Genomic DNA, 11,625 nt, shown 5'->3' on the forward strand with positions numbered 1-11,625 from the left:
TGACATTCGTTGAGGTACTATTTTTATTATCAGTGATCATGTGCGAAAGCCTAAGTGCTCCACTGAATGGAACCATATCATTCGTAGCTGACACAACAGCCACATTCGACTTCAGAACCACGGCCACGTACGCATGTGACAAAGGTTTTGCCTTGTCTGGTGGAAATCCAGAGAGGACGTGTGAGGAAGGCCCTATTGAGGGGATGGGAGCGTGGAGCGGATCTGCTCCCACCTGTTCTGGTAATCTGATCTTTTGTTGCTTTAATGTACATGCATCAAATCTTTGTCGCAGTTATTATGTGTGTCTGTTTATTTGAATGCATGGATGCCCTCTTCCACAGAAATACTGTGTGATACACCAAGCGATCCGTTTAACGGCAAAGTAAACTTGAATGTCCAAAATCTCACCGTTGGAGCCGTAGTTGCCTTTTCGTGTGATCCTGGTTACTCTCTTGTGGGCAATGTCAGCATAACTTGTGAGCAAGAGGGGGTCGTTGGAATGTGGAGCAATGATGTTCCAATCTGTGATGGTAAGAAAAGCATCATTATTAAGGTATGTAGTTATGATTCATTTGTTTTTCTATAACAGCAATAGAGTGCTCAATGGTGAATGCATTGCCCAATGGAACAGTGATGTACAGTGTTGACACTGTGGCACCCTTTGAGTTTGGTACTGTGGCGACACTTTCTTGCGATAATGGATTCTTTCTGGACGGAGACAATGTGAGAGTGTGTGAAGATGACGACCAGCTCGACACTGTGGGTGTGTGGAGTGAATCTAATGCTGCTTGTGAGGGTAAACTACCCATGAATCAAACTATTCTAGTTGTTTTTTTGCATGAAACACATTACTACATTATACAGGAATCGTGTGTGCCCTATTGGAGAATCCGGGAAATGGCACGATAGTCTACAATCGTAATGTGTCTGAGCTGGTGGATTTTAGAACAGAGGCCCACCACTCCTGTGAAGAAGGCTTCTTCTTGGTGGGAGTGAGCATTAGAGAGTGTGGTGAGGGAAACGGAATAAATGCTGAAGGAGAATGGAGTGATGGTTCCCCCGCCTGCTCAGGTATGTATAATTTGAAGCAATCTCTCTCACATTCAATATTTTTGTCGTCAGTGATCATGTGCGAAAGCCTAAGTGCTCCACTGAATGGAACCATATCATTCGTAGCTGACACAACAGCCACATTCGACTTTAGAACCACGGCCACGTACGCATGTGACAAAGGTTTTGCTTTGTCTGGTGGAAACCCAGAGAGGACATGTGAGGAAGGCCCTATTGAGGGGATGGGAGCGTGGAGCGGATCTGCTCTCACCTGTTTTGGTAAGCTGATGTTACTTTAATGTACATGCATCAAATCTTTGTCGCAGTTATTATGTGTCTTTATTTGAATGCATTCCCCATAATGCCCTATTCCACAGAAATACTTTGCGATACACCAAGCGATCCTTTTAATGGCAAAGTAAGCTTGAATGTCCAAAATCTCACCGTTGGAGCTGTGGTGGTCTTTTCATGTGATCCTGGTTACTCTCTTTTGGGCAATGTCAGCATAACGTGTGAGCAGGAGGGGGTCGTTGGAATGTGGAGCAATGATAATCCAACCTGTGATGGTATAAGTTGAATTTTTTTAGATGATTGTGGATTATCTCGTTTGTTTGCAGTTACTTGTTCTCCTATTTCTGGTATCGAAAATGGCTGGGTGAGCTACAACTTACTCCGAGAGGTCAATATGGAGTATATCCTTGGAACTCGAGCTTCCTATTCTTGTGACGATAGAGCTGAGCTATTTGGGGAATCTACAAGAGTGTGTGTTGGTGATGATTTGTGGAGTGGCAACGCTCCTTCATGTCAAAGTATGTTTAATTCTCTACCCCTGATATGTTGCATACCGGTAGTGCTTTGGTTCGCATGTGTTATCATTTGTTAATTTCACAGGTGTTTGCTCGAGCCTAGAAGAAGTGTTGTATAGCAGTGTTACATATTCTTCTGCTCCTAATGCAAATGATAACTATATGATGGAAACAGTTGCCACGTATCTGTGCAGTGAAAATTACGTACTCAACGGTGCAATCAGTCGAACATGTGGACCTGATATGCAATGGTCTGGAACTGCTCCTAGTTGTGAATGTGAGTATTACTACATGCACTGTACATTTCTTTCATTGATAGTCTTATACTGTCCCTCAGTAATCATGTGTGACGAGTTGGCTCGTCCTTCCAATGGAAATATCACCTTCTCAATGGGTGTCATGCCAAGCTTTGGTGTAATGACAGTAGCAACATACAACTGTCACACTGGCTATGCTCTCACTGGCGGAAAAAATGTACGAGTGTGTGTGGGGATAAGTGACGCTCAATTGGGTCAATGGAATGGAAGTGAACCCGTTTGTAAAAGTAAGTATACTTTATACCGCAAAAACGATTTGACTGTATGATGTTTTGCAGTAATAACATGTCGAATGCTCCCAAGTCCTGGCGCTGGCTCAGTTTTATATTCAAACCTCTCTGAGCCCATAATTTCAGGAACAGTAGCTACATATCAGTGCAATCCAGGATTTTCCTTAGTTGGAAATGTCAATGCAACTTGCGTTGGTAATGGCCATAATGTTTTTGGTGTTTGGACAAGCAATGAATCATCTTGTGAACGTAAGAATGACCACTTGGCTTTTGAATTTTTTTATACACTTCTTTTTCTCTATTTGTAGCAATCAAGTGTCCACCATTAAATGCTCCTCTAAATGGAAGTATTCACAATGCTGCAGACTTTAGAACCTATTCTAGCTTCGGAACCGAGGCAAGATATTCATGTGATCGTGACTTCAAGCTCAGTGATGAAAGTGCAGTAAGAATTTGCATGATGAGTAATTCACTCGGTGTGATGGGAGTATGGAGTGGAGTCGAACTTAAATGTGATCGTAAGTTTATCACTCTAAGTCCTTTGTAGTCACTTGTTAATTAAGCTTATGACTTTTACTTCTTCCATATGCACTAGCAATACAATGTCAGGAAAGTCTTTCCCTTGTTGATGGCATCATCTCGTATGATCCTGAAAGTCCTCCATACGTCATTGGCACCGTTGCCAGATACAATTGCAATGCTGGGTACTTTCTAAACGGAACACTATTGAGGAATTGCACTAACGATGAACCTAACGAGCGTGGTGTATGGAGTACTAGTGGTCCAGAGCCACTTTGTGAAGGTAAAATCCACACTTACCCCTATATTGTGTCTTATTTTCCGTTCTTTGCAGCTATTGAATGTGAAGAACTGGTGCTTCCGGCTAATGGTGAAAAAATTATGTACACCAAGGACACCGTGGCTAATTTTGAGATAGGAACCCTTGCCATTTATACCTGTCTCCCTGGTTACACATTGCTTGGTGATACGAACAGAACTTGTATAGATGATAACCAGGCTGACGGAAAGGGTGTGTGGAATATTACTCACGCAAAATCAGAACCAACCTGTAATGGTGAGCTAGCCTTATGTTAATTAATTAGGAGCTGGATTATTTGGACTGATGTAAAACTAAACACAAAAAACCTTGTTTTTACCTGTAGTTGTTGTACGTATTGTGTGCTGCTTATGATTTAATTATGTGTTCGTTCGCCACTAGAATAACTATTACATTACTTCATACAGAAATCCATTGGAACGACTCGGTATCGGAAGGTTCTCCTGCTCAAGTTTGCATCAACTTTAATACCTCTGTTGTTCTGTATACCACAACAGACACTGCTACAGGTTAGTTAGTGTACCCTCTGACTATAGAAGTGATGATGCAGACAATAGACTTGAAAATACAAGTATGTTCTCATTCCTTTTATAGTGGGTGAAGACTTCGAAAACATTTCTACCATAATCAATGCGCATTCTCCACCCATGATGGCATGTGTCAGCATCAATACCTCCAAGGACGCCACTTTTGAGCCTACAGAGTATTTCTTTGTGAAGCTAAGGATAATGGATCCCAATATTAGTTTTCAACAGCCACTGATCCGAATCTCAATTCTAAACATAGTAAGCTTATCTTTGCATCATTCAGAAATGTCATTCCATATTGCACTGCAGGGTGGATTTCCGAATGGTTCCATCTCCACCGTTCTTTTCATGTTATCGGATATTGTGCGGAATATATCACAGTCCTCTGATTCTATCTCTTCCATTGACAACTCTCTTGCAGAGATCCTTGAAACATTCTCGTCTGAAGGCACTTTTGATAACATTGAAATGGTAAAGTCAAATAAACACATGTCAACAACCAATTCCTGCATTAAGCATTGCAAATTGGTCCTACCAACGTAATTAATATAGCACATCATTTTTTCCTCCAGACAATAGATGCATTTATCTCAGTTGTGAACACTCTTCTTGGTTGGCCATCAGACGTTCACTCTATGACCTCAGCAAGGTTTGTATTATAATAGTCTCTTTACATATGCCATTGTGCGTGATTTGGTTACAGCATCATCTCCAAGTTCGAGTCTTTGATTAATTTGATAGTTACAGAAGATATGTTTAAGGAGATCGAACAATTTGACGAGCAGATTTCATTGCGTGCACTAAAGGTAATTTTGAACTTGCATGCAATCCAGTTTTAACAGACCTAATATGTAATTGTGTGCAGAAATCTCTGTCAGAGCTTCGCAATAATGGTATAGCATTCAACTCACCAGTTTCAACAACTTCTCGAAAGAGACAAGTTTCATCTCAAATACTATTTTCAAGTGTCACATTTCTACCTTCATTCTTCTCTGCCAGCAGTACTGGAGCAGTTATATTCACACTCTTTAAGACTTCAGTCATGTTTCCCTTGTTGGATGATAAGTTCATGGTTGCTACTCCAATAGTGGGAGCCAGAGAACCCACGGAGGGCAGCTGCGACCAAGAGATGTGCATTTCCATCAATTATGAGCTACAAAATGAAGTAAGTGCAATATTTCAATGCATAATTGGGTTATTATTATGTTGTTGTTTTCCTCACAGTACTACAATGTAACATGTGTTTCCTGGAAATTTGGTAATTTATATAAGCATAATATAATTGTATTAATAAAAATACTAACCAAACATTATTATTGTCAACAGATTATGGTGGTTGGAACAGTAGTGGTTGTAGGTTATCGGACTCTTTTACTGAACCTATTCATGGGAGTATTACTTGCAGCTGTAATCATGCGGGAAACTTCGCAATTCAATATGTGAGTGTACGTGTGTAACCAGTTACGTAATACTCATCATGCTGATTTTTCATTATGTAAAATTATAGTGCCCTATTCCACAACGATGTGACCCAAATGCAAACTGTAGCACAGGGGAGGATTGCCCGTGTAATGCAGGATATGGTCGAAACAATGATAGTCCCTACTGTAAAGGTATAATTACCATGTAGCACTGCATATTTTATGTTATCAGTGCATGCCATGCATTCACTGTATGTAATCTTTCTAGGAATCGTATGCGAGCCACTTAATGAACAACTAGGCATGAATGGAAATGTATATTACAATAATTCTGATCTTCGTGTGATGACCACTGCGAATATAAGTTGCAAGGACGGCTTCTCTCTTCAAAATGGTAGCCACACCCGAATATGTGAACAGGACGACCAGACAGACACTACAGGAAAATGGAGTGGGAAAATGCCAACCTGTGAACGTAAGTCCTGCACTTGGTTTGCACTATATAATATATAGACCATTGAATCTATAAAGTGTAAGCCATTGTTTGATTGTGCATGTGCTTTGTTTGCTAATAAATTTATCATCACTCTAGATTTTTTTTTCTCCTGGCCATTTTTATCACACTTACTGTCTCTTCACAATTGTAGCCATACTATGTATGAAGCTTGGTAATCATCCAAATGGCAGCGTTACATACGTTGTGGATGATACCCCTGACTATGATCTTGGGACTAATGCCACCTACAACTGTAACTATGGCTACTCACTCAATGGAATGGATGCTGTGAGAAAATGTGTTCAGGATGACCAGATAGACACTGTTGGAAACTGGAATGGAATAGTACCACTCTGTCTTGGTAAGACTCCTATATAATAAGTAGTAAAATCAGAAAGTCACTTATTTCACAGAAATCCTTTGTCCTCCTCTTGATGAGCTTGTCAATGGAAGCATCGTTTATGGAGAAGATGAAATAGCCAACTTTGACATTGGAACAACAGCCAAGCATTCTTGTGACTATCGGTACCGTATCGATGGGAGTGTGAACAGAACTTGTGACCAAGACAACCAAGTAGATACAGTGGGAGTTTGGAGAGGAGACCCTCTCAATTGCAAGCGTATGTTCACAATGCTTTAATTTGCAGTTAGCATGATGATCGTTCTTATATCTTATATCCAGCTATACCACCAAATATTGAGATAAATGTAACGGGTATCAGCTTCAACAACTCAGTGGACCCTGGAAGAGCATTCAGTATGTTGTGTTTCTCTGAAGGAGAATTCTCTGGTCCTGTCTCATGGAAATGGAACAATGGAATACCTGTACAGAGCATAGGTATATGTAAACAAAATAATTTGTTTAGACATTCTAATGCACACTTCATATCTACGCACTCTACAGATTATATTGAGCAGCGTTCGATCAGTTTGGGCAGCTTAACTCGCCTCTATCAATCCACCTTCAGTGAGGAGCTAATCAATCGTACGACTTATTTTGCTGAGTTGGTGACACTGAAAGATTTTGGTGTGGAACCTGACTCCAGTGGATTGTACACATGCACTGCTAACAATGGTCTCACTACTTCAAACAATCACACTTCAATCACTATTAACGGTAAAGAATTAGTGTACTAGAGTATTGTGTCTTACTAATAACTATATACAGCTCCCTCAGTCAAGATAGAGAATAAGACTACTTACATCAGGTATGATCTTAACATCAGTTCACTTGAGGCTATTGAGGCGCAAAGAAATCTGACATCCCGAAATGTGACTCTCAAGTATTTGAACACAGCGGTGAGGTTGTGTACATTTTCACTTGAGCTAATGATGATTTGCTTTATCAGTTTCTGAGGGGGCTGAAAGAGGACGTTGAAGGCTTCTACTTAATCGAATCGTTAACAGTTTCAAGGTTTGTTTTCGTACGTGTAAAACTATGATGCCCTGTAAACTCATGCATGCTGTGCAAATCTTGAGCACTGCAAAAAAGTCTATGCAATCTATATATTGCATTCATTTAGTGACACTGATCTGATAATGGCACGTATGGAGACAAGAGTGAGAAGATTTGGGTTCAAGTTCATCCAAGCCTTCAGCATCAACGATTCTCTTGATGCTTTAGAGATGGCCGGTCTCCCTGCTACCAATGTGTCCATGTCCTTCAAACAATCTGGTATGCATGTGACTGCTATTGCATTAATCATTTAACACTTAAAATGCAGAAATGGGATTCTGCTCAATGGATGTTAATATGTCCATCTTGTATGGAAGATATGTATGGGAGGAGGTTGAAGTGGGTCAAAATGATTCACACCCTTGTGTGTATGGAAGTCTTAATGGCATGGGAGTGGCGTCCAGAGTATGTCGAGCACCACTTATATGGGACGATCCTGTGTATGTGCCAGTGGATGAACCGGGTTGCTTCACACGGAATACCAAAAGATTCCAGGAACTTCTGAACTCAAATGTGAGTTAACAACATGGCTGATGCAGGTTGTTGCATTTCACTATGTACATTAATTCTACAGCTGACTTTTGAGACTGCTGTTGAGACACTCACCAACCTTAGTGATGTCGTGTCTCTGTCGACTGCTCCTGAAGACCAGAGCAGTCTGAACTTTGGTGTTATAGTCACTCTGTTTAATATCACTAGCAACATGCTGGACTCCACCACTGGCACAAAACTAGAAGAAAAAGAAGAAATTGAAGTGAGTTGACAAACATTGCTTTCATGTGACTTGTGACTTCTATACTATAAATGGCAGGTTGTTACACAAGTTCTTGATGTGGTTGACACTGTCACTAACTGGCCTGAGGAAGTTATTAACGAAGGATCGTCCATGTATGAATTCTTTTTCAGTATGCAAAAATTACTAATTCTTGTCTTTTTTTAGGGTGGTAGATTCCTTTGAAAGGATTCTGACAAGTTTTGTTGGGCGTGAGAATCTGACAAGCAATATATCCATCACTGGAAATGATACAGCAATACTTGCACTAAGGGTAAGATAACTATGTCCACAGTCTGCTGTAATTATTTTCTAAGCTAGGCCGAGTCGGAAATGATATCCATCGAAGGATTTAGTGTGACCACTGGTCAGAACGGAGTAACATGTAAGGCTGCATGCATCTTATTTGGTCATGTTTGCATACGTCTGTCATGACGCCATTATAATTATTCGTTCACATGCACATTTGCAGCAATTGTGAACTGTAGTGACGAAATGAGGAATAGAGATGAAGCATGCATAGCGTTGCCTCCATTAGTATTTGAAGACAGTGAGAAAGATGTTGGACTTGTCTTCACGTACTATAACAGCCCTTCTTTATTCCCCCTTGCTGACAAAAACAACTCTAACAGTTCCACAGTGGTGGGAACAAGCGTTATTGGAGCTATTGTAGGGGGAGGCAATCACACAGGAAACGTTACCATCATTCTTCCATTTCTTTTGTCGGTAAGGATGTGTTATGTATATTATGTATTAAGAATATGTGTATTTATACAGTATTATATATTAAGAATATGTGTATTTATACAGCCGGCTGCATACAACCGTTCAACAATTGCTTGTGTCAGCTGGGATTTCTCTGGAAACGGTATTCAATTTTGGCATATTGAATGCTCTTTTTTACACAATTTTTCTTGCAGGCGGTAGAGGAAACTGGACCACGAAAGGATGCACTGTTAATAGTGACCTTTGCAGTAACATAGTCAGCTGCACATGCGACCATCTTACTAACTTTGGAGCATTGGTGGTATATTCTTGTTATAATTATATTAGTTGTGTTATATAGCGACTCAATGAATCGTTACTAACAGTAATTCTATCTTTTAAATTCAGGATTTCTGCCCAAATCCTGGAGGTTGTGAACCACTGCCAATAAAATTACAACTAGCATTAGACTATTTTTCTTGGATTGGAGCTTCATTGTCTATCATTGGATTGATTCTTACTCTAATAACATTGCTTGGATTTAAGTAAGCAAAGTTAAATTTCATGCATATTGACATTACTGTCCTCACGAGCAGGAAACTGCGTCAGAGAGATGCTTCCAAGTATCACATCCAGTTGTGTCTTGCAATGTTGCTATCGCTCATTTTCTTTCTTATTGGAATTGAGGCAAAAATATATACAGGCACCTGTGTTGCCGTAGCAGGACTAGTACAGTACTTCATCCTGGTTTCATTCATGTGGATGGGTGCTGTTGCATTGCTGATGTTCCAGAAGTTGGTTATTGTGTTTGGGAATATCACAACTAGGTTTATAGTGATCATCTCCTTAATTTGTTGGGGTAAGTTTATTTGCAGCTATATATAATTTTGAATTGAGTGTAAACTGCATAATCAGCAGTAATTCAGCACTTGGCTTCCCTTTGTACGTTGCATATTCGTTAATGTTGCTCTATCTACGGTACCTGCATACCATATATACATGTAGCGGGGAAATGTTTTTTCACCAGCTATATGGTATTCTCCCTATCATGCAGGTGCTCCTGCATTACTGGTTATCCCTCTGACAGCAGCAAGCGGAGACCTGATGATTACGGTGACTAATGACATGGATAATTGTACAAAGCAACCTACGGAAAACAAAACTATTAGATCGTAAGTCTTTACTGTGATGCTGCATTAGTAAGTGTTAGTGTTAATACCAATAGTCTCTAGCTGGTTACTTTCGAGGTTTTTGAGGATTGACCCAGAAACACGAAAATTTAATGCCTTGAAAATTGGTTTACATCCGGTATTGAAATGTCTATACTGTAGGGGTGTGATCATTTGAACCTCTATCCTTGAAAATAAAATCCTCGAAATGAGCAATCTCAGAAAATTTAGTGCCTCGAAAATAACCCGCTATACGGTGTTTGTGTATTGTATAATTTGTAGGACGTTGTATTTCTCGTGAGGACCCAAATTCCAAATGACCTTAGCTTGTGCTGGCTTTCTATGTCCTCCATAAACATAGTGCTTTACAATTTGGGCAGTTTCCAAGTAATCTCAATTGTCTATCTCTTTGCACACAGTTGCTTTACTAGTGACCCAGGGATATTGTACGGAACATTTCTCGGTCCCATACTTGTGGTGATTGTCTTCAATTTCGTCATATTTTTCTGCATACTTGCGGTTCTTTCCAATCATATAAAGAAGAAGTATAAACGAGCTGTAAACCCACGAAGATTGGTAATGAAATTCGTAATCAACATCTTTGGCATTGTGTCCTTGTATGGTTTCACCTGGCTCTCTGCGTTTTTGGTAGCCACACAGGAGAGAACAGCAAACTATACCTTTCAGGTAATCTTCACCGTACTAAACTCTCTCCAGGGGTTTTTCTTGTTCATCTTCTTCTGCGTTATTAGTAAAGATTCAAGAGATGCTTGGAAAGGAATCATTTGTCGAGGAAGACCAAGAAGTAAGTCGACTAACAAGCAAAGTAGCAGTGGTCATACTGATAAAACAGCAAGTACTCTCGCTAGACGCCGCCATGGTAATACTATGTTATATTCTACTTCTACAATGGAAAGAAGATACACTGGAGCAGACAGCATGATGGGAACATTAGAGAGGAGGCCCAGTACCGGTATACTAGGCACAAGCTCAGTTGTGAGTACTCTCAACAGAACAGACAAACATTTGAGTAGCATGCCTCCTGCCATTGCTGAAGAGCTTGAACTGAATAATGAATACATATTCGCAAATGAGAATACCGAAATTGAAACTGAATGCTACATAACCGGCCCTACTACAAGTCCTATTATACCCATGGATGCTGAGGAAGGTGGTGCTTCTGTTTTCGAGAACGTGGAAGCATTGATTAATGATCAAGATGGTCATGGAAGAGAAAGCGGTGAATACATACAAACTGATGGAAAGCTAAATGCTGAGGAAGGTGGTGCTTCTGTTATCGAGAACGTGGAAGCATTGATTAATGATCAAGATTGTCGTGGGAGAGAAAGCGGTGAATACATACAAACTGATGGAGAGCTAAATAGCAATCCATTTGCTCATATTTAGTGATAACACACAACTGACTTGCTACATTGCTATAGATATACTTATTGACTAATACTATAATTTATGGAGCTGCTATTAAATTAATTAAGGCTGTAACACGTACGTATAATAATATATATAGCAATACTTTTATTATGTATCTAGATCTAGATCTATATGGATTAATTTCTGCTGACCGGCTTAACTTTACAGTAGCCCACATATTGATGGGTTATAGGTGTGAAGTGTGTATACTGATAGAATATGAAGAATCTGTGTTGAGTAAACCATAGCCATAATTATAATAACTATTTAGTCTTGCAAGCCAGCTGTTTATTTCAACTTCTGCGAGACTACAAAATAATTATGATACAATAAGTTGAATAACAAAGCAACAAAACCAAAATTTTCATTGCACATGTAGATCTACACAGCACTGTAATAACATGCAT

At 39.8% G+C, this 11,625-nt stretch overlaps 1 protein-coding gene across 1 annotated transcript in view; it reads left to right on the plus strand.

Moving 5' to 3' along the window:
* LOC135349429 (uncharacterized) overlaps nucleotides 1-11,296 on the plus strand; it is a 31,231-nt gene extending 19,935 nt beyond the window's left edge. The window contains exons 66-107 of the mRNA XM_064547961.1: nucleotides 34-240; nucleotides 342-530; nucleotides 590-796; nucleotides 865-1,071; nucleotides 1,123-1,329; nucleotides 1,428-1,616; nucleotides 1,668-1,859; nucleotides 1,942-2,133; nucleotides 2,194-2,400; nucleotides 2,452-2,652; nucleotides 2,712-2,921; nucleotides 2,999-3,205; nucleotides 3,257-3,478; nucleotides 3,649-3,750; nucleotides 3,836-4,026; nucleotides 4,078-4,239; nucleotides 4,341-4,417; nucleotides 4,472-4,574; nucleotides 4,634-4,933; nucleotides 4,993-5,026; nucleotides 5,095-5,207; nucleotides 5,276-5,381; nucleotides 5,458-5,664; nucleotides 5,837-6,046; nucleotides 6,099-6,305; nucleotides 6,368-6,523; nucleotides 6,590-6,802; nucleotides 6,854-6,984; nucleotides 7,035-7,099; nucleotides 7,209-7,360; nucleotides 7,410-7,654; nucleotides 7,716-7,895; nucleotides 7,953-8,029; nucleotides 8,082-8,187; nucleotides 8,235-8,298; nucleotides 8,386-8,639; nucleotides 8,724-8,781; nucleotides 8,834-8,940; nucleotides 9,027-9,163; nucleotides 9,215-9,477; nucleotides 9,673-9,790; nucleotides 10,207-11,296. Coding sequence (XP_064404031.1) covers nucleotides 34-240; nucleotides 342-530; nucleotides 590-796; nucleotides 865-1,071; nucleotides 1,123-1,329; nucleotides 1,428-1,616; nucleotides 1,668-1,859; nucleotides 1,942-2,133; nucleotides 2,194-2,400; nucleotides 2,452-2,652; nucleotides 2,712-2,921; nucleotides 2,999-3,205; nucleotides 3,257-3,478; nucleotides 3,649-3,750; nucleotides 3,836-4,026; nucleotides 4,078-4,239; nucleotides 4,341-4,417; nucleotides 4,472-4,574; nucleotides 4,634-4,933; nucleotides 4,993-5,026; nucleotides 5,095-5,207; nucleotides 5,276-5,381; nucleotides 5,458-5,664; nucleotides 5,837-6,046; nucleotides 6,099-6,305; nucleotides 6,368-6,523; nucleotides 6,590-6,802; nucleotides 6,854-6,984; nucleotides 7,035-7,099; nucleotides 7,209-7,360; nucleotides 7,410-7,654; nucleotides 7,716-7,895; nucleotides 7,953-8,029; nucleotides 8,082-8,187; nucleotides 8,235-8,298; nucleotides 8,386-8,639; nucleotides 8,724-8,781; nucleotides 8,834-8,940; nucleotides 9,027-9,163; nucleotides 9,215-9,477; nucleotides 9,673-9,790; nucleotides 10,207-11,194 — 7,763 coding nt within the window. The 3' untranslated portion in view covers nucleotides 11,195-11,296. The remainder of the gene's footprint in view (nucleotides 1-33; nucleotides 241-341; nucleotides 531-589; nucleotides 797-864; nucleotides 1,072-1,122; nucleotides 1,330-1,427; nucleotides 1,617-1,667; nucleotides 1,860-1,941; nucleotides 2,134-2,193; nucleotides 2,401-2,451; nucleotides 2,653-2,711; nucleotides 2,922-2,998; nucleotides 3,206-3,256; nucleotides 3,479-3,648; nucleotides 3,751-3,835; nucleotides 4,027-4,077; nucleotides 4,240-4,340; nucleotides 4,418-4,471; nucleotides 4,575-4,633; nucleotides 4,934-4,992; nucleotides 5,027-5,094; nucleotides 5,208-5,275; nucleotides 5,382-5,457; nucleotides 5,665-5,836; nucleotides 6,047-6,098; nucleotides 6,306-6,367; nucleotides 6,524-6,589; nucleotides 6,803-6,853; nucleotides 6,985-7,034; nucleotides 7,100-7,208; nucleotides 7,361-7,409; nucleotides 7,655-7,715; nucleotides 7,896-7,952; nucleotides 8,030-8,081; nucleotides 8,188-8,234; nucleotides 8,299-8,385; nucleotides 8,640-8,723; nucleotides 8,782-8,833; nucleotides 8,941-9,026; nucleotides 9,164-9,214; nucleotides 9,478-9,672; nucleotides 9,791-10,206) is intronic.
* Nucleotides 11,297-11,625: the final 329 nt, after the last annotated feature.

This window comes from Halichondria panicea, chromosome 15, assembly GCF_963675165.1.
Source record: "Halichondria panicea chromosome 15, odHalPani1.1, whole genome shotgun sequence".
NCBI classification, from domain to species: Eukaryota; Metazoa; Porifera; class Demospongiae; order Suberitida; family Halichondriidae; genus Halichondria; species Halichondria panicea.